The following is a 22,427-nucleotide window of genomic DNA, read 5'->3' on the forward strand; positions in this document are numbered from 1 at the left end:
AGGACCTGAGCCCAGCGTAAGCTAGCTCTCAAAGCGAAATTCGTACACATGGCGGCCCGAATTCCTAGCGCTGAAACCTCAAAAATCTTCTTGAGCTGTACTTCCAGCTTCCTGTCCTGAAGGTCCCGAAGGGCTGTCGCTCCCGTAACCGGGATAGTAGATCTCTTCGTTACCGCCGAAACCGCTGAATCCACCTTGGGAAGCTTGAGAAGGTCCAGCGCATCCTCCGGGAGCGGGTAAAGCTTGTCCATGGCCTTGCTGACCTTCAAACCTAACTCCGGAGTGTCCCATTCCCGGAACATGATATCCGTTGAAGAAAAATGGAACGGAAAAGCAACTGCCGGACCCGTGAGGCCTAACAGGACCGGATCCATGTTCGCTTCCTGACGAACCACCGCCGGAGGGGGGTCTATTCCCAGTTCCTGGAGAATGGCTGGAATTAGAGGTGGCAATTCTTCCCTACGGAATAGCCGGACCACTTTGGGATCGTCTCCCTCCACTGCCTGTGAACCTTTTCCTACGCCAGACATAGCAGAGCCGTCCACTCCCACATCGTCGGGTCCCTTCTGGGTCTCCTCAGGGGAATCAGCGTCCGCCTCAGGGGAGGAATCGGTGTCCACCTCCTGTGGGACGCCACGTGGAGGCCGCTTCCCCCGCAAGGCGCCCTGGGGCCCCTCCGCGACCCCCGAAGGCTTCCTGGACCTCTTCTGCGGTGGAGCCTTGCGAGCTTCACTCCGGCCGCGCTTGCTTTTTTTGTATTTCAGGACTTTGCGCAACAAAAGCGCAAGGTCCTCCGAAAGCGAGCTCGAATCTGAAGAAAAGTCAGCGGGACTCCCCGGGGACCCTGGGTCCCCCGAGGGACCCCCTCCGACCGCGATCCGCTGCGGGGAAAGCGCGGGAGGCAAGGCTGAAGGCCCTGTCGTTTCCCGCGCCATTTCGCGGCCCGTGGCCAAAATGGCCGCCACTCCCGCGCTAAGCGGGAAAAGCTCTTGGGGCTTTTCTACGGCGCCCCCCCCCCCGCGCGGAGGCGATCGCGCGGGTCGCGAACGAGGTCCCCGAGGCGCCCCGGACGACCCCTCTCCGCCCGGGATGCAAGCGGCGCACAGGATCGCGCGCGCGCCAAGCCACAGGCCCGGCAGACCGAGCCGCGAGGCATGCCGGCGAAGAGGCGCGAAAACGGGACGACAGGAGACACGAAAAATAAAAAATTTTGAGCGAACGGCCTCCCCCCGACAGCGGCACCCCCACCACGAGCGGCGACGCGAAGCAAGAGAGAGCCGGCACAGAAAATAAAAACAAACCTTTTTTTTTTTTTTTTTTTTTTTTAACAAAAACGCCTGTCGCTGTCCACAGTCCTGGAGCCCTAATCCAGCAGGGGTGAGTGAACCGGGCTCCCCGGTGTCACCCCTGACGCTGCTACTAGGCCAGCTGGGTCCTCGACCCTAGCAGCGGCCTCAACCAGGGGGGGGTGGTCCCCTCAGAACCTCACAACCCCCCTAGGAGGCAGGGCGGAAGGGACCTAGGGACAATTTAGAAAAATATTCCCAAATAGAAACCCGTAGCCTAAACTGGCCTAACAAATCAAAAAAGAACCGACCCTGACGGAATACCAGAACCAGGGCAGGCAGGGCTGTGACCGGACCTGCACCATCTACTGGAGACAGAGTAAGACTGAGGGGCTGTGACTGGCACAGGGGCATATATGGCTCCGCCCACAAGTTTTAGTCTGTCTCCATCTACTGGTGCGGAGTCACAACCCAGGTGTCCTGGACTGATCCTGGTACGTACAGGGAACAGCCATTTCCATTGGTAAAGCATTGTTTTACCTGCAGAAATGGCTTTGAAAATTAGCCTCTTAATGGAGTCAAACACTGACATGCTGAAGAGGTTTGGCAGAAATAATTACCAGGCAGAATGCCTACTAATGCTTCTCAGCAGCAGAGTCTGGTGCAGACATTGGCACATTTGCTGATGCTGCTCAATAATCTAGCCAGGTAAAAAGCATTGTAACTTTTATCTATATTTTTACATTGATATATATTGGAGGGGGCTCCTGAGTAGATCCATTGCCGAACTAGGCAGTGCTCTGGGTGGTTGGGGTGGGAAAGTGTGTGCTCCTCTCTGATGATGTAGGCCCAGTCCTCTACAAGTTTTCTAATGACGCAGCTGCACAGAAGTGGCTGTGCTGGAGCTAACGTCCATCACACTCCTGTAGTGACAGTGGTGGTGGGGTCTCCCAGGCAGCTGCCCAACTTGCCTTCCCCCGCTTCTTATGGCCCTGCTCCAGGGATGCCTTGTTAAATTATTTTACCCTGACAAATAATCTTGCCGAGAGAGCACAGCTGGCACGAGCCCCTTGACAAGAAATTGGCAACACCTCAAGGGGTAAAGTTCTACTTCTCCAGTCAGACAGAGCCCATATCTTACCCTCAGGTAATCCTCAGACATTCACCCTAGCAGGATTTCCTGCTGCTGCTGTGGTCTATCACTATCACATCTTTGTATCTGGTTACTGGCAGCAGCATGGAAAGGTTAAAACAGCATATGCCTTTTCCCTACCAGCTTCCAGTGGCAGGTGGCAGTGTTTCTGTAAGTGTGGCACATTGTGTTCTTTTACCTTCAAAGAGGAAGTCAGAGTAATACTTGAAGGTGTTGTAGGACTGCTGCATCACAGTAAAGTTGGGATGAACGGCCATTTGCTGCCCTGCATCACAACTCCAAGACTGTGAGATTAACTGGATGCGGAACTTCAGAATCAGGCTGAAGATACTATGAATAATGTTCATCACAGGGGTAGCCTTCTCTGTCAACAGGCCCCTAACACAACAAGCAAACAAACAGAGAACATTTTTTTCAAAGTCTTCTAATAAACATTTAGGTACTGAAAGGGTTTTACAAACTCTAAGAGAGGGAGATCTATAAGAGTCAGACTGCGTGTTTGTCTCTGTTTGCATCTCTGTGCTGCTCCCAGTGTATTCCTCTGTTAACAGCATGGCTCATTTTGTCATTATGTTTGGACTCCTGTGATAGAGGAGTAGAAAAAAAAACCAATTTTTTTTTTACTTTACCTAAAGCCTTAGTACGGGTTAGATCAGAGCTTCCCAAACTTGCCCAAGACCCCACTGCTAGCCAGTTTTTCAGAATATCTGAAATGAATATGCATGAGAAATCTGTATAGACTGGGTCTCCAATGTAAGTATATTTGTTATAGATATCCTGAAAACATGATCTGCTATGGGTATCAACAGGACATGTTTGGGGAAGTGTATGTGTGTGTGTGTGTGTGTGTGTTGGGGGGGGGGTTAGAGAGGGTTAAGCTCAGTGGCAGTGCCGTGAAGAGGACCCAGGTTCTAGTCTCGCTTCAGGGCTTCTGCTCCCTGAATCAGCAGAGGCAGGGAATTCTGGTCATTGCACAACAGTAATACCCTAGTGACTGAACATAAGGCCTGTGATTACAGAGCTCCAGAAGGAGCCACAGTGTACGGCAGTGAGCGGACTCCAGTGAGCTGAGAGAAATTATAAAATAAGAGGGGAGGGGGAAAAAGACCTGGGCAGATGCAAGGGAAGGTTCATGGCACTGGATCCCAAGCCCCAGGTCCAAATGAGTTGGAAGCCCAAAGCGGGAAGAAACTGCCAGGTCCCACAAAAAAATGATAAACAAAAAAAACATTAATAATTTTATTTCAATTGCCAACTAAATTATAACAAACTTGTTTTTTTCCTATAAAGGCTGCTTTAAAAGCACATACGTAGATGCTTTCAAAATTTTCAAATATGTCTCTGCAGACCCTGGAAGACATTGTTTGCTTTCTGATCTGCTGGCTAGTTTCTGTTTCAGTTATGCACAGGTAGAAGAGGACGATGGATTTTGTTTTTCGGCTGCATCTTAGTTTTCCAAATGGTTCCTGCCATCTAATTTTAGTTAGCTTTTTCTTTTATTGCCCTGCAAAAGAATACAATCCCCCAAGTATGCATGCAAGCAGACTCTCAACAGTGCTGCTTTCACGATGAGAGTGCAAGGCAAAATAGTTTTGACTTAGTCCTCCAATGGTGGCACCTGAAAAGCATTACATTAAGTATTTTACCTCGCAGTAGTACCGAAAGTGAACTACTCTGTTTTACCGGAAGAGTGCTTTGTTGAGGTAGTCTGCGTGGGTTCTGTGAATCTCTTCCAGGTTTCCCACAGATGACAGTTTGTTTCGAAATTCACACCATGTCACGTGCAAGATCTGGTTGGCAATGTAGCCCTGAATGACCTTCACAAAGTGCTGCATCTCATGCCTGTAGAGCTGGAGCTGACGAAACTGAACCGCATTTGATGCACGATTTACTAGCGCTAAAAACAAAACAAAACAAAAAAACCAAACAACACACAAAGGATCAATAAATGATAGCACCAGGACCCTCAGTACTGGAACTAGGAGCTCAAGGAAATGTCACCAAACGTTTACATTCTAACATTTTGGCCTTACTGTGGAACAAAACATAGTAACACAGTTGATGACGGTTGATAATGAGCAAATTGGGCTCATCTAGACTGCCCAGTTGAGATTTTTCCACATCTAAATTCCCATTCACCACCCAACATCAACATCCCCCTCCCACCACTTTTTCCATCACTGCCTCTCTATATCTGTCCCAGGAGCACCCAAAATCTGCTAGAAGTGATGTGCTCTGCCACCTCCACTGGTAGGCCATTTAGTTATTATTTATTTCCCCTTTCACAGTGTGTTTACTTTTACCTGTGGGAAGAAATAGCTGGGATTAGGGTGGGGGAAGGAATGTACATGCATGCAGTGATTGCATTTTCAAATCACTTCACTGCACGCACTTTACATCTACTTCAATGAAAGCGCAAAGACTACAGGTACACGCTATTCATGTTGTGTGAAGTGGTCCTCATTTTCAAAGAGAAATTCCATGAGCAGCCTTTCTTTGAAAATGAGCTTGCAGTCCCAGGGACACTGCCTGCAAGCTCCTCATGCAGACTCATTACTGCCCTCCAGAGGGACTATTTTCAAAGCTATGTATGTAGGTGCCAACTCCGCAGGTACCTATGCCCACAGATTTTGCACCAATTCTCAAAGGGAAAGTACAAGGAAGTGGAACCGTGGAGGGGGCGAGATGGGGGGCCAGAAATAGGTTTGACCTGTGCAAAGGAGCAGAGCACACACACACGAAAACCACGTGGCTGCCCTTGTCTCAGAGTAAGCAACTCCAACACTGTTCTTTTCTGCTGCCTCTAAGAGCCAGGGAGGCCATAAATGATCCATGCAACTACTGAATCTGTTCTTTTTCCTCAGGGAAGCCAGAACTGATATATACTATTGACTCTGCTTCACTTTCTCAGGTCCCAGAAAAGAGTGGCAATATGCCATTTTGGGTTGTTCTGCCAGAAATTAAGCCTTTGGTAATGGACAGAAAAAAGGGTTGAGTAAGCACAAGTTTGAGAGTTGTGAGCAGTAGTGCCATTCATCAAGGCTAGGGCTGAAGTCTTGGCAGGGGGAAGAGGAACAAGAGAAGAGGGGCTGGATTAGGGAACAGAGTAAATGTTCTCTTCTCTGTGTGCTTCACGATCAGCCCCTCTTTTCCTTGCAGGCTGCCTAGAGAGGTAGGGCTGGAGCAGAACACCCCTGCTGCTCTGCCTCTTAAGCCTGAAAAGAACTGCTGGAAATGAATTTCATCTCGTACTCCCACAATTTAAGTCCTGCAACACAGACAAGCCCAATAGAAATGGCAGTACAAGTAACACCAACCAGCACAGAGAATACAGATAATTACACATTTTTGGAATCTGACTCCTAGGCTATATGTTAAAGTTAAAATGTTGCTTTTTTTATATGATTTAAAAAAATTTTTTTTTTTTTTATTTTATTTTAAAGTTGTCAACATTAGTTTATCTACCATATTTATTGTTATTTTACTAATTGTGTTTTATTTTGGAATGGCTTATTGTCTAATTTTATGTACATCTAAGTCTCAGGGATAAGTGATATATCAAATGTAAATAAACATAAAACAAACATAGCCAGCATGCTTTACCAAACTTGTTTTCCATATCAACACCTGTGAAGATAAGAGGAAGTCTACACAAGTGTGCAGACTACAGCTGTCGCTCCCTCTTACCAGAGCGTTTTAAATGGAACCAGACATCCTTCAGTGTCCACACCATGTGCTTCAGCTGCAGCAGGAAGGAGAAGATCTTGCTGTATTTATTCATGCAGCTCTCCGTGATTACAATGTTCAGGGGCCAATCGACCTAGACAAACGTAGACCCGTCACATTACTCCCTCTGTCCTACCTTTCACATCACAACTTCCTCATTTCCCTTTTGACATATGCAAGTCAATAATTGTATCCCGTCACTAAATGTGGAAGTGTACCAAGGGAAATTCTGCCTAGTTCCAGGTAGGGGAAAAATGAGCACTTAGTGCATGCAGGACTTGCTCCTGTACAATCTGCAGAACAGATACATTTACTTATTTATATTTATTAATCACTTCTATAAAGTATTTGAAGTGATTTATAATCACTAGAGATGTGATTCAGCTAAACCTTTTAGTTCGGCCTTTATCGGCCCGCTATGGGAAATTTCATTTCCCGCGGTTCGGGCCGATTTCTTTTTGGCTGTCCTGAATTGAAAAAAACCCCAAACCACCCCAACCCTTCAGATTTAATTAATTACAATTCCCCACCCTCACGACCCCCCCAAAACTTGCCTAAAGTCCCTGGTGGTCCAGCGGGAGTCCTGGGTGCGATTTCCCACTCTCGGGCCGTTTAGCCCTTACCATGTGACAGGGGCTATATCAGTGCCATTGGCCAGCTGGCCCCTGTCACATGGTAGGAGCAATGGACGGCTGGCGCCATCTTAAAAAATGGCACGGGCCATCCATTGCTCCTACCATGTGACAGGGGCCGGCTGGCCAATGGCACTGATAGCCCCTGTCACATGGTAAGGGCAAAGGGCCATCGGCGCCATTTTGATTAGTGGCAGCCGACGGCTCAAGAGGGGGAGATCGCTCCTGGGACTACTGCTGGACCACCAGGGACTTTAGGCAAGTTTGGGGGATTGTAATTAATTAAATCTGAAGGGTTGGGGTGGTTTTGTTTTTTTTCCGGTTCCGGACAGTCGAAAAACAATTGGCCCAAACCGCGTGAAATGAAATTTCCCATGGCGGGCCAATACAGGCCGAACCAAAAGGTTCAGCCGAATCACATCTCTAGTGATTATAAATATCAATAATCTGTTCTGCAGATTGTACAGGAGCAAGTCCTGCATGCACTAAGTGCTCATTTTTCCACTACCCGGAACTAGGCAGAATTTCCCTTGGTACACTTCCACATTTAGTGATGGGATACAATTATTGACTTGCATATGTCAAAAGGGAGGGTGGGGGATTGTAATTAATTAAAATCTGAAGGGTTGGGTTTGGGGTTTTTTTTTTTTTTAATGTGCCCTTTCCCACCCCCCCACCCCCCAAAAACGATAAGAAAACCACACGAAATTTTGTGGGTTTTCCTGTCGTTTTGGGGACCCCCCGAACTGTGACGAAATAGGAAATATAGTCTATAATTCCTATTTCGTCGCAAACGAATGCACATCCCTAATAATCACATATCACATCGTATCCATTAATAAAGACATGAACAAGAGTCCATCAAAATAAAATAAAATACATAATACAAAATATTAATTTAACAAAAGTAAAATCAATCAGCTACTGACCTTATACCGAAGCTCCAGGCAGCTCAAGGCATCTGGTGCGTTGGGTTTGAACACCTCAGGAAGGTACCTGAGTGCAAAAGAGAGGTTGGAAGCCAGCTGAGAGTCTCCATGCAGGCTATACTGCAGAGCTTTGTTTAAGATCGAATTCAGAACCAAAGGATTCAGCAGCTCTCCTGGTGTCTGCCCCAATCCAAGCTTTCAAAACAAAAATAAAATAAGTCAAACTGCAAACAACGGGCCAGATTCATTAAGGGTTTTCTCCCATTTTGTGTCTATAGGAAACACCCTCAGTGAATCAGATACTATGTATTCTAGCAACACCAATTGTTTGCCTTAGTGATCACACCAGTGCTAGAATGCACTACAATATACATTTTATTAGCCTATGATTTCCCAATACATGCCCAAGGGAAATTACAACATTTAAAAACATTGTAATAAGGAGTTTAGCAAGTTTGCTTATTGCAAACTATTCTCCATAGGCAGAAGAATGAAATAGCCATAAATTGCGGGCGACATCATCTGACATTGCCAAAAGGAAAATTGGTTCTAACCTCCTAATTTTTGTTCCTGTTGTACCACAGATCAGTCCAGACTTCTGGGATTTGGATTCTTCAGCACTTCAGGCAAGGGAGCTTAGATTTCTGGACATGAGGCATGCCTATTACTGTCACTAAAGAGCGAAGCAGAGGGTCCTGTTGCAGAAACCCAGCACTGACACAGAAATGAAATTAAAGAATCTCTTTTTTTTTTTTTTTTTAAAGACAGAGGACTGTCGCTTCTCTGTTCTGCCCCGAGGGAATCAGCTTCTCAGGGCAGCGGGCCGTGCGAGTGGGGGAGAGGTTGGACCACCAACTTACACCCCTGGTTGAGAAAATCTGTGAAGAAAAATATTACATTTATTTAATTTATTTATTTATTTAGAGTTTTTATATACCGATGAACGTTGGGAACATCTCATCGGTTTACATTAAACTTACATCCAACTTACCCCCAAATAAGGAATAGAATAGAATTAACAGACTATCAGCAGTAACAGCTCAGCCTGCGAGTTGCTGGGGGTAAGCACTGAGGAGTAGAAAAACTCATGAGAAAGAACATCTCCACATCATTAGGAGAGAAACTACTGGTTTTTTTGTTTTTTGATCCATCCAAGGAGAGAAGAAAGAAAGCTAACTTAGCATAATCTCTCAAAGTTAGAAGGGAGAACTGTAGGTGAGACCCTATCTGCTGGAGTCAGAGGAAATACTGGAGGGATACAGAGAGTGCACCAGCTTAAGAGAGAGAGTGCCCTTTCAGTTTTTGCTCTGACTCCATCTGCTGCGAGGGGGACATAACCCACTGTCTGGACTGATCCGGGTACATACAGGGAACTGAAGGTGACTAATGAGTTTCATAGGTCAGATCAGCTCTTTGTTATGTGGATCGGTCCAAAGAAGGGGTGTCAAGCTTATAAGATTTCAATTGCACGTTGGCTTAAAGGAGGCAATTGGATCGACATATATATCTAAGGGTCGGCAGGTGCCTGAAGGTTTGAGGGCTCATTCGATGCATGCTCAGATGTCCTCTTGGGCTGAGGCTCAACAAGTTTCTCCACAAGAGATTTGCAGGGTAGCAATTAGGAAGTCACTGCACACTTTCACCAGGCACTATCGAAAATTAGCAGGTAAGAACCAATTTTCCTTTCCAGTATATACCCAGATCAGTCCAGACTCCTGAGATGTATCTAAGCACCCCTAAACTGGGTGGGATCTGGAGAGTCCTGCTTGCAAAACACGTTCACCAAAGCCCCCTGGAGTCGGAGCTCCGACATCCAAATAATAGTGCCTGGCAAAAGTGTGCAGTGACTTCCATGTCACTGCCCTGCAAATCTCTTGCAGAGAAACGTGCTGAGCCTTGGCCAAAGAGCACGCCTCGAATGAGCCCTCAAATCTTCAGGCACCTGCTGACCCTTAGATATAGCAAATGTTGCTTACCTGATGTAACAGGTGTTCTCACAGGACAGCAGGATGTTAGTCCTCACAAATGGGTGACATCGAGGATGGAGCCCACCACGGAAAACTTCTGTCAAAGTTTAAAAAGAACTTTGACTGGCCCCTACTGGGCATGCCCAGCAAGGCACTGACCCTGCAGCCAGCAGGGGTCTCCCTTCAGTCTGATTTTCAAAGCTACAGGCAGTGCCTAAAAAGTAAAAACAAAACAAACCCAACACCGCGGGGTGGCGGGCGGGTTTCGTGAGGACTAACATCCTGCTGTCCTGTGAGAACACCTGTTACATCAGGTAAGCAACATTTGCTTTCTCACAGGACAAGCAGGATGGTTGTCCTCACAAATGGGTGAGTACCGAGCTGAGGATGTCCTGACTTGCACCAAATGCACCCAATGACGTGCAACAGGCACAACAACTGGGGTGGTATTTGGTAAGGGCATCCGCACCCTACCGGGAAGGTGGAAGGGTGTTGGTACATCATGTTGGAAAAAGGTTACGCAAGACAGATTGGCCGAAGATGGAGTCCTGTCTTCCAGCTTTGTCCAAACAATAGTGGGCTGCAAAGGTATGGAGAGAACTCCAGGTTGCAGCTTTGCAGATGTCAGGAAGCGGCACCGATCGAAGGTGTGCCACTGACGTCGCCATGGCCCTCACAGAGTGTGCTTTCACACGGTCTTGAAAAGGAATGCCAGCTTGCTGATAGCAAAAAGAAATGCAGTCCGCCAACCAGGAGGAAAGAGCCTGCTTACCCACAGGATGTCCTAACTTGTTAGGATGGAAAGAGACAAATAATTGAGTGCTCTTCCTGTGAGCAACTGTACGGTCTAGATAAAAAGCTAGAGCTCGTTTGCAGTCTAGGGTATGCAGAGTCTGTTCCCCGGAGTTGGAGTGGGGCCTGGGAAAAAAGATAGGTAGTACGATAGATTGATTGATATGAAACTCCGAAACTACCTTAGGTAAAAATTTAGGGTGAGTGCGGAGTACCGCCCGGTCCTGCAGGAGTTTAGTGTAAGGCGGATAGGTGACTAAGGCCTGTAACTCACTAACCCTGCGAGCTGAAGTGACAGCTAAAAGGAATAATACCTTCCATGTGAGATACTTTAATTCACAGGAGTGTAGAGGTTCGAAAGGTGGTTTCATTAGCCGACCAAGAACCAGATTAAGGTCCCAAGATGGGGCCGGAGGACGTAAGGGTGGCTTCAGATGGAGCAAGCCTTTAAGAAAGCGTGTTACCAGGGGTTGTACTGAAATAGGGACACCCTGTATGCCTTTATGGAAAGCGGCTACTGCACTGACATGCATCCTAATGGAAGAGGTTTTAAGACCCGATTCCGATAGATGCCATAAATAGTCCAAGAACTTAGAGATTGGACAGGAAAGGGGATCAAGGGACTGGGAAGTGCACCAAGATGTGTACCTTTTCCATTTATACGAATAGGATCTTCTAGTGGAGGGCTTTCGTGAAGCTATCAGGACACGAGAAACCGAATCCGAAAGGTTAAAAGGCTGAAGGACTAACCTTTCAACATCCATGCCGTCAGGGACAAGGCTTGGAGGTTGGGATGGAGGAGGCATCCGTCGTTCTGAGTGAGCAGATGCGGATCCGTTCCCAGAGGGATGTGCCTGCGGATGGAGAGATCCTGAAGAATGGGAAACCACACCTGGCGTGGCCAGTGGGGTGCTATCAGGATCATGGTTCCTCCGTCCTGGCGAAGCTTCACGAGAGTCCTTGACAGAAGAGGAAGTGGAGGGAATGCATAGAGCAGACCTGATGTCCACTTGAGGGAGAAGGCATCCCTCGGCCGAGAGTGGTGGCTCCGAATGAGAGAGCAGTAATTGTCTACTTTGTGGTTCTGAGGGGACGCAAAGAGATCTATGTGGGGAGAACCCCACTTGTGAAATAGAGAGGTCGCTACCAGAGGATCGATTGACCACTCGTGTGGTTGGAAGACCCGGCTCAGCTGATCTGCCAATACATTGTCTACTCCCGGCAGGTAAGTGGCCCTGAGGTACATGGAGTGGGAGAGGGCTTCTGCCCAAATCTGCGCAGCTTCCTGACACAGAAGGAAAGAGCCTGTGCCTCCCTGCTTGTTTATGTACCACATGGCCACTTGGTTGTCTGTCTGGATTAAGATTATCTGATTCGAAAGACGACCTTTGAACGTTCTGAGCGTGTAACGGATTGCTCGAAGTTCCAAAAAATTTATCTGGTGTTCGGCTTCCTCTGGTGACCATAACCCTTGGGTTTGGAAATCATCCACATGAGCCCCCCAACCGATGTGGGAAGCGTCGGTGGTCAGGATTACTTGTGGATCTGGTAGGAGAAAAGGTAAGCCCTGAAGGAGATTGATTTGAGTCGTCCACCAGGTTAAAGACAGGCGAAGCGCTTGTGTAACTGCGACTATGGAGGACAGGCGCTGAGAAGCTTGAATCCATTGGTGTCGCAGAGTCCATTGTGCTACTCTCATGGCTAGTCGGGTCATGGGAGTGACTTGAACTGAGGATGCCATGTGTCCTAGGAGAATGAGGAATTGGCGAGCCGTGGCCATGTCTTGAGACTGGAGCTGGCGAGCTAGGGACATGAGAGTTTGGACCCGCTGCAGCGGAAGGTAGGCCTTTGCCTGTAAGGTGTCCAAGTCTGCCCCAATGAAAGATAAGGTTTGAGATGGGACTAAGCAAGATTTCTCGTAATTGACAAGAAACCCTAAGGAAAGAAGTGTGTTGATTGTCAATTTTAGGGAGGAGTAGGCAATCTGAGGGGTGGAGGCCCTGATTAGCCAATCGTCCAGATAGGGGTAGACGTGGACACCTTCCTTCCTGAGGAATGCTGCTACCACTACGAGGCATTTGGTGAAGACTCGTGGAGCAGATGCCAGACCAAAAGGTAGTACTCGGTATTGATAATGGTCGCGGCCTACCAGAAACCGCAAATACTTGCGATGGGATTGTGTTATCGCAATGTGGGTATAAGCATCCTCTAGGTCGAGGGAGCACAGCCAATCCCCCCTTTGCAGCAGAGGGAGTAGCGCACCCAGGGTTACCATCTTGAACTTTTCTTTTTGAAGGTACTTGTTGAGGGCCCGAAGGTCCAAAATGGGACGTAGCCCCCCTGACTTCTTTGGAATTAGGAAGTACCTGGAGTAGAATCCCTTGCCTCGTTGAGAGGGAGGGACGGGTTCTATAGCATTTGATTGCAAAAGAAGGGATACTTCCTGTTGTAATTGAGTCAAGTGGCTGGATAGACTCCATGCTTGAAGAGGCGGGGAGTCTGCCGGAAGAGTTATGAAGTTGAGGTGGTAACCCTGTGTGATAATTGCCAGCACCCACTGATCTGAGGTAATCTGTATCCAATGCTGTAAAAAGTGGCACAGACGACCCCCCACAGGGATGTCGGGAAGTGGGATGTGGCATGTGCTCCGTACCGGGAAGTCAAAGGCCTGCCGCAGGCCCAGGAGGTGGGGCCACAGCAGGTCTTTGTTTTCGAGGTTGGCGTGGCTGAGGTCTAGTGGAGGATCGAGCCGGATGAGGCCTAGCCGACGGAGGATAATAACGACGTGGCCGAAAGAAAGACTTTTTAGAGTCCTTCTTAGGTGGTGGTTTGGAGGATACCTCAGATGGAACAGACGAAAGTTGCTTCAACGTCGCGTGGTGATCCTTCAATTCTGCCACAATTTGTTGAATCTGTTCTCCAAACAGATTGTCCCCTAAGCAGGGTAAATCGGCTAGACGATCCTGGACCTCTGGGCGAAGGTTAGATGACTTTAACCAAGCCCAACGTCTGGCTGAGATGGCAGTAGCTGAGACTTTTGTGGAAGCATCGAAGATATCGTAGGCCGTTCTGATCTCGTGCTTCCCAGCCTCAAATCCTTTGTGAAGAAGGGCTTGAAGCTGTGGCTGGTATTGGTCCGGTAACGTGTCAGCGTAGTCCTGCATCTGTTTAAGGATGGCTCTGTTGTATTGAGTCATGTAAAGTTGGTATGAAGCTATGCGAGATATCAACATGGCCCCATGATACACTTTCCGTCCCACACTATCTAGGAATTTGTTGTCCTTGATAGGGGGAGTGGAAGAGTGTGGTTTTAGGCGCTTGGCCTTCTTTTGTGCAGACTCAACTACAACAGAGCGATGATCCAGTTGAGGCTTCTGAAATCCTGGTGCTGACTGAACGAGGTATGTGGAGTCAGCTTTCTTATTAACTGGTGACACATATGAAGGAGATTCCCAGTTTTTCTTTAAAAGATCCAGAAATACCTGGTGAATGGGGATGGAAGCGATGATTTTTGGGGCATCCAGAAATTGGAGCAGTTTCATCATTTGGTGCCTGTCATCGGTCTCAGATTGCAACTGAAAAGGTACAATTTCTGACATCTCCTTTACAAAATTAATAAAGGAGAGATCTTCAGGAGGAGATCGTTTTCTACTCTCTGTAGGAGATGGTGGGGATGGCAAATCTGTATCAGAAGATGTATCATCACCCCAGGTATCATAAGGATCATGTGGGGCTTGCAGACCTGAAGGACCTGGTTGAGGATCCAAAGGCATCGATGGAAATCTGGATGGAATCGGTGCTGCAAGCGGAACTGTAAACGGCATCGAGGGCTTCGGGGCTGCCGATGGAATCTGTGCCGGTCTTGGAATCAATGGAGCCGAGGGATAAATCGGTGGAGAGGTATGCGAAGGCACCGATGGGACTACTCCGGACGGGGGAATCCGAAACGGTGTTTCTCCTGCCGATGAGAATCCTGCCGGAGACGATGGTGTAGTCAGTGCTACTGGAATCACCGATGGAAGGGCCCGCATGAGTGCCTCCACACGATTCAGTAGCGGTGCCAGCGCTTCCACTAGAGGCTCGGTGGTCGGTTCCCTCCTCGGTGGCGGAGTCGGTGCCGAGGTCGGTGCCTGAGGCGGTGCCAGAATCGGTGCCGGAGACGGTGCCGGTGGAGGCTGGAACCTTTGCATCGCTTTCTCGATGGCCTCCTGGACCAGCCGGTCCAGTTCTGCCCGGAGACCAGGGGTAACGATACCCGGCTTGACGGGAGAGGGAGGCTGAGGCAGAGCCGGAGGGACCACCGTAACCGGTGGGATCACGGCTCCCACACCCCGAGAGGGTGAGGGTTTCCTCGATGCCTGCGAACGAGACGTGGACGGTGCCAGGTCTGACCGAGGCTTTTTTGTCGGTGGCTCGGCCTGTTCAGAGGTCGATGGCTGTGGATCCTAGACGGGCCGAGACTTGTGCCGCCGATGGCGATGCTTGTCCTTCCGATCTCCTCGCCCTTCCGGGGAGGGGACAGGAGTCGACGGCCGAGAAGTCATCGGTGGTGGATGGTCACCGGAGGGTTGACTGTAGTGGTGCAACTTAGACGGTGCCGGTTCCGATGACGTCGATGCTATCGATGGTGTTGGGGTGGGTGCATGGAAGAGGAGCCCCATCTTCTCCATCCTGGCTTTACGACCCTTAGGTGTCATTAGGGCACATTTAGTGCAAGTCAGGACATCATGCTCACTTCCCAAACACAGAACACAGACCCTATGGGGGTCTGTGATGGACATAGTCCGGGTGCAATCCGGACAACGACGGAACCCCGTCGCCATGGCCTAGGGCCAAATTTAGCCGCGGGATCGGTAAGTGCCAACAGGCCTCAAGGGCCAAAATCGACGGCAGTCGATGAAAATCGGCAAAAAACTTACCGGATTCCGCGAAGGTGACAAAAATTTGTCGAAGGGAGACCCCTGAGGGGCAAATTTTCTTCGGAAAGAAAAAACCGAATTCCTGTCAGGAACGTGGTAAGAGAGCTCCTTTCACCGCGTGGCAGCTGCTGCGCGGAAAAAAGAAGACTGGAGGGAGACCCCTGCTGGCTGCAGGGTCAGTGCCTTGCTGGGCATGCCCAGTAGGGGCCAGTCAAAGTTCTGTTTAAACTTTGACAGAAGTTTTCCATGGTGGGCTCCATCCTCGATGTCACCCATTTGTGAGGACAACCATCCTGCTTGTCCTGTGAGAAACATGTCGACCCAATCGCCTCCTTAAGCCATTGTGCAATTGAAGTCTTAAAAGCTTGACACCCCTTCTTTAGGCCATTCCACAGAACAAAGAGCTGAACTGACCTATGAAATTCATTAGTCACCTTCAGATACCTCAATAAAGCATGCCTTATGTCCAGAAGCCTAAGCTCCTTTTTCTGAGGGGCAGAGGAATCCAAATCCCAGGAGCCTGGACTGATCTGGGTATGTACTGGAATGGACGTTTTTCTTTTAGTTCATGGAGATTTTGCTCTACTGAGTACATGTGGGAGCACTGCCTCGTGAGCCCCTCAGTCGATTTTAGAACTAAGTCTAGCTAAGTAATCTACTCCCCAGGGAGGCAGGCAGGTATTTATTATGGCTAACTTTATCCTGTCTATGGAGAACATTATTTATGTTAAGCAAACATGTTTTCTCTGTCGACAAAGCAGGGCTGAAGCAGTCATGACACATGGGGATTCCCAAGCTGAGGATTGCAGCAGAGCATTTACTGAACAAACAACCCACACCTCACTGTGGAGAGTAAACTACTGGGTGAACCTGCTATATGAAACTGCTTGTCCAAATTTACTTTCACTTTTTGATAAACTGTCTAGACAGTAATGGTACATGAAGATGTGCACTGACAACCAAGTTGCAGCTTTGCAGATGTCTTTAATAGACTCTGCTCGCAAATGAGCCTCTGTATGCAGCGTGGCTCTCACTTGAGTTTTGATAGAATTTTGCTGGTTATTCTCCCTGATCATATATTTCGCTTAAATTTGCCAAATGGATAGTTGGCTCCCTCTGGAAGAAGTGGAAGGTGAATTGTTGTGGTCTTTCTGGCTGATGGCAATAAAATGCATTGCCCAACAATACAGTAGATATGCACCAGCACTGTCACCCCATTATACATATCCTGCCTAGAGAAAGGGCAGTCTTTGGCCTATCCATAACTCATAGATAAATTGAGGACTGAGCAATATTTCACTGGCTTTGCATCTACTTTTAATAGATGGTGCTGCTTATCTATCATCATACTATTAAGTTCTGTTCCTATTTTTTTTGATATTTCCCATTATGTCAATCTCCATATGAATCATATCAGTGAGACTTGTGTCATTTTAATGAATGGCAGCTGGACACCAACATCGCCTACTGAATATTCCAGTTATTTAAAGGTCAAACATAATGTAAGTAGGTTGCATTAATTCACAAATAATCTATGGTTTTTTAGTCTTGGTTCAATATAAAGAAGGGCTTATTGTGTCTGTGTGTCCTTCCGTCTGTGTGTGTGTCTCCGTCTGTCTCCCTCCGTCTGCGTCTCATAAATCAATTGAATGGCTGGACTAGCTCAACCAAATCTGGTGAGGAACTAGGTTGTGGTGGGGGTGGGAGGAAATTGGAGAAATTACTTACCTGATAATTTTGTTTTCCTTAGTGTAGATAAATGGTCATCTTCAGAGACAAATTTCTCAATATTCCACTGCTGTGGCATTTTTTTTTGTTTAAAGTTAAAAGCAAACCCTGAAAGCAAAGCACTAACTAATGCTATTCGGGTTATGTTATTCAGAAGTGTGTGGTGTCTAAAAATACATGAACTTTAGAAAGCGAAGGGCAGACAAATCCTTGGATAAAATGCGGTATGGATCTCCGCCTAAGGAGTCTACAAGGTTTTAGGGATGGTGCTCATTTGACAAGATGTGAGGTGAAGAAAATTATTGTACCTTATCAAAGAGCAGGTCGCTGAGAGACTGTGCAAATTCCCCATCTTCCATCAACAAGAAATGCCGGAGGGCTTCAAAGTGCTTCTCCATTTTCAGTTCCACAACATAGTAATCCACGATGGCTTTGTTCACCAGGGACACACTTAAAAAGAAACAGAGTCTTCTGATTTCTTTCTTATATAATATCAAATTTTAAAACTCCACAGTCAAGACAAACCATGAGCATTACTGTTATGCAGTGCATGACTACACAGAACTGAAAAGTTACATAAGAAAAGGAAGAGATCATATGGCACCCATATGACATTAGTGATCCTTGAAAAAAGAGCAGGTGATTTCAGGAAAGGGAATTATATCACCACTGCTACCACGTTCCAATTGCTGACACATTATCTGACTGTTTTTTGTGGGCTGTAAATACCTATAGTATATCTGGGCTAATCATTGATCATAAGCCATCTGTGTGCCCTCAGATTAAAGTGGTAGTGTCAGTTGCTTTGATAAACCGAGGATACTTTGTCTCTTAAAACCCCCTTTGAAATCAGAAGAATTCATACATGTACTCCTAGCTCTGATTTTTACTACCCTAGATTACTGTAGCTATAGCAGTACTCTCCAGATTTTACAGATTGCTGCCGCATGGATCCTCGCAGGCTCGAGGCTATGGGATCATATTTTCCTGGTCCTCTGTTCATTGCACTGGCTCCCAATATACTGATAAGTAAAATTTAAAATTCTTACTCTAATACAGATACTTCTTAATTCCTCAGACATCCCCTGGCTTAATTCCATGCTAAGAATTTATATGCCTCTGAGGGCCTTAAGACTGGTAGCCAGGGAAAACTTGAGGTATCCGCTATGCACATCTTACTGAGACTTGTGACCAAGCTTTCTCAGTTGCCGGCCCTTTGCTTTGGAACTCACTTACTGGAAACCTGAGGACCATGAATTAGGCTTCAGCTTTCAAAATGTCCTTGAAGACACTCCTATTTAGAGACACTTCTATTCATCTGACAGACTAAGCATTCCTGGTTGCGAGTTATTCTCACTTGCAGGCCAATACAGTAAACTGCGCGGGAGAGCCAGAGAGCCAGTGCTCTGAGGCGAGCGCCCACTCTCCCGCCGCTAGTGCGTCCCTAGCGCCTCCTTATTGGCGGAAGCCGCGGCTGTCAGTGGGTCTGACAGCAGACGCTTAATTTTACCGGCGTTGGTCGTCAAACCCGCTGAGAGCCACGGGTTCGGAACACAGACACTGGCAAAATTAAGCGTCAGTTTTTCAACCTGCGGGCAGATTTTTTATTTTTTTTTTAATAAGATTTTTATTTTTATTTTTGGGGCCTCCGACTTAATATTGCTATGATGTTAAGTCGGAGGGTGTACAGAAAAGCAGTTTTTTTCTGCTTTTCTGTACACTTGCCCGGTGCCAGCTGAAATTAACTCCTGCCTTTGGCACTCATTTTACTTTCAGAAATTAACTCCTGCCTTTGGCAGGAGTTAATTTCTGAAAGTAAAATGTTCGGCTTGGCCACACATTTTGCTTTCTGTAATGCGGGTGACTACTTAATAGGCTCATCAGCATGTATTTGCATGTGATGAGTGCTATTAGTTTTGTGGGGGTTGGCTGCGCGTTTTCCCGAGCGCACCATTCTGTAGTGGCCTGAAACAGGAGCTGTTGGTTGCACTTTCGTTTTTGTAATGTCGAATGTGTCTTTTGTATTGTCTAACGATTTATTATGTATGTTTTAACTAATACACCCTGAACTTTGGAGGGTGCAGGCTACAAATTAATTAAACATCAAACATTACTGAGCACTTCAAAGTGAGCTCTGCCCCTCCACTATTCAAGAGGATGCTCCCAACTGGCTGATTTGTATTAGTTCCTTTAGAAGGGGGGAGTAACTGTATCAGAGGTTTCCAAACCTGCCCTCACAATCACATAGCCAATTGGGTTTTCAGGACATCCACAGTGAATGTCATTAATTTGTGTATATTGGGACTCAGATGTATGCAAATATATCTTATGCATATTTATTAAGATAGCCTGAAGACCCCACTGTCACTAGGTCAGGTCTGTTAATCAGTGAACTATACTGTTCATGCAGAATGTAGCTTTACAAATTTAAGCAGATATTCTTTCTACTTATAACTGCAGAACCACACTACATTTCAATTTCCTCTGCTCTCAGCTCTCATACGGTAAAGTCTTACAACGGCCTCTTTTAGGGACCTCAAAAGGACAATAGACAATGGATTGTGGGAGCGGAACAGCTAAAAAGAGCAAACAATGCCAAAGACTGCAGAACAATTTACCAAGAACTGCAGAGATGGTTATAAACTGCAAAAGAATGACTATTTCTTTCTTACATGAAAGAATGTTAATTTTTCTGTATATTCTGAAAAGAACCATAAAGTGTGTCTCTCACAAGATATATTAACTTATTCTGAAGCACCTAGGACTACCACATTTAGAGATATCTTATAGTACTTGGGAGTTTTGGGGTTTTTTTTAAGTCACCCAAGGGAAAAAAAGAAAATTTGGTTCTTACCTGATAATTTTTGTTCCTGTAGTACCAAGGATCAGTCCAGACTTCTGGGTTCATTCATCCGTGCCAGCAGGCGGAGACAGAGAAAGTAAAATTGACACTGCTTTATATATCCTAATGCCCCCTGCAGTTCCTCAGTATTAATCTGTACCAAAGCTGAATGCAAACAAACCATCATGAAAAAACCCATTGAAATATAAACTTGGAGAACTTGACAAAACAACTTCTGATAAATGTAATGTACAACAGTAAAGTGGACGACTCTCCATCCTTCTTAACCCCTGGGCAGCACACTGGACTGATCCTTGGAACTACAGGAATGAAAATTATCAGGTAAGAACCAAATTTTCTTTTCCCTGTACATACTGGATCAGTCCAGACTCCTGGAATGTACCAAAGTTTCCTAAACAGGGTGGGACTTGGAGAGTCCCGCTTGCCAAAGGACCGAGACTCCCGATCTGCCACATGCAGTCGATAATGTCTTGCAAACGTATGCAGCGACTTCCAAGTCACCGCCCTACAAATCTCTTGTGGCGATACTAAGTGAGCCTCTGCCCAAGAGGCCGACTGAGATCGAGTGGAATGAGCCCTCAAGCCCTCCGGTACCGACTTACCTTTGAGAATGTAAGCGGATCCAATAGCTTCCTTAAGCCACCTGGCAATAATGGTCTTGGAAGCTTGAAGTCCCTTCTTCGGACTGCTCCACAAAACGAAAAGATGGTCAGATTGTCGAAAGCCATTCATGACCTTAAGATATCAGAGCAACGCACGACGGACATGCAATAGCCGAAACTTACGAGCATTTGGTTCTGAATCAGACAAGTCCAAAAATGCTGGCAGCTCAACTGACTGATTAACATGAAAGGAAGATACCACTTTCGGGAGAAAAGATGGAACCGTTTGTAAGGACACCCCCCCCCCCCCCCCCGTCTGATATCTTAAGAAAAGGATCATGACGTGACAGAGCCTGTAACTCTGAAATTCGACTTGCAGAGCAAATGGCTACCAAGAAAACAACCTTCAAAGTCACATCCTTTAGAGTAGCCCTAAGTATGGGTTCAAAGGGAGCCTCACACAAACCTCAAAGAACCAGATTGAGGTTCCAAGGAGGATAAAGCCTTCTCACGCAGATTCTTAACCCCTTGAATAAAAACGGACCACATCAGGATGAGAGGACAAGCGCTAGCCATCCAGGTTCCCCTTCAAAGACGTCAATGCCGCCACATGAACTCTTAAGAGAGTTGAAAGCAAGGCCCTTGACCAAGCCGTCCTGTAAGAAAGATAACACGTGAGACACGGAAGCGTGCAAGGCCTGAATCCCCTTCGCCACACACCAGGATTCAAAAACCTTCCATACTCTGATGTATGCGACTGAGGTGGACTTCCACCTAGACTGAAGGAGCATAGTAATCACTGGCTCTGGGTATCCCTTTGACCTTAAACGCTTCCTCTCAAAAGCCATGCCGCTAGACAAAAGCAATCTGCCTGATCGGAAAATACAGGACACTGATGTAGTAGACCAGAGAGATGACTGAGCCATAAGGGACCTTCGACCGCTAGATTCAACAGATCTGCAAACCAAGGACGGTGTGGCCACTCCGGGGCCATGAGTATCACCTCCCCTAGGTGCCTCTCTATTCGCCGCAGGATCTTGCCCACTAGAGGCCAAGGAGGAAACCAAACAGCAGAACTCCCAGTGGCCAGGGAAGGACGAGAGCATCTATGCCCTCAGCGCCATAGTCTCTGCGTCTGCTGAAAAACAGAGGAGCCTTTGCATTGTGATATGTCGCCATCAGATCGATCTGTGGACAGCCCCACTTCTCCCGAATGAGGTGCATTGCCGCATCTGACAACTCCCATTCCCCCAGATCCAGAAGCGTGTGACTGAGATAATCGGCTTGTACATTCTGGACCCCGGCAATATGAGACACTGAGATTTGTACTAAATGCTGTTCTGCCCACAGGATCAAGTCTTGAATTTCCAGCGACACCGCTGAAAGGTACCAACCGCCCTTGGAGTAAAGGCTGAAAGGCAAGCAAAGTCAAACGCACTGCCCTGGCTTCCAACCGATTGATAAACCAAGATGCCTCTACGCTTGACCAGGATCCCTGAATCGCTTGACTCTGACAAACCACTCCCCAACCCGAGAGACTTGCATTTGTGGTCAGAACCACCCAATCCGGAATCTCCAAGGATACCCCGCGCAGGAGGTTGGGAGTGTGTAGCCACCACGACAGACTGTCCTTGGTCTCCAGAGGAAGAGAATCGGGTTGGTGATACTTTGCCAACACAGGGCCAGAAGTGTAATCTGAAGGGGACGCATATGAGCAAAGGCCCACAGCACCAGTTCCAAGGTGGACGACATGGACCTGAGAACCTGTAACATCCCAAGCCCTGGGAACTCTCAACAGTGCCAATCGCCCAATCTGCGACTGTAGCTTGC

At 47.2% G+C, this 22,427-nt stretch overlaps 1 protein-coding gene across 2 annotated transcripts in view; it reads right to left on the reverse strand.

Annotated features, from left to right (window-relative positions):
* TUBGCP6 (tubulin gamma complex associated protein 6) overlaps positions 1 to 22,427 on the reverse strand; it is a 166,973-nt gene that overhangs the window by 17,893 nt on the left and 126,653 nt on the right. For both annotated transcript variants that reach the window (XM_029617392.1, XM_029617393.1), the window contains exons 21-25: positions 17,441 to 17,582; positions 7,727 to 7,921; positions 6,127 to 6,259; positions 4,123 to 4,336; positions 2,618 to 2,817 (exon numbers count right to left, since the gene is read on the reverse strand). In XM_029617392.1, coding sequence (XP_029473252.1) covers positions 2,618 to 2,817; positions 4,123 to 4,336; positions 6,127 to 6,259; positions 7,727 to 7,921; positions 17,441 to 17,582 — 884 coding nt within the window. The remainder of the gene's footprint in view (positions 1 to 2,617; positions 2,818 to 4,122; positions 4,337 to 6,126; positions 6,260 to 7,726; positions 7,922 to 17,440; positions 17,583 to 22,427) is intronic.

Source organism: Rhinatrema bivittatum, chromosome 9, assembly GCF_901001135.1.
Source record: "Rhinatrema bivittatum chromosome 9, aRhiBiv1.1, whole genome shotgun sequence".
NCBI lineage: Eukaryota > Metazoa > Chordata > Amphibia > Gymnophiona > Rhinatrematidae > Rhinatrema > Rhinatrema bivittatum.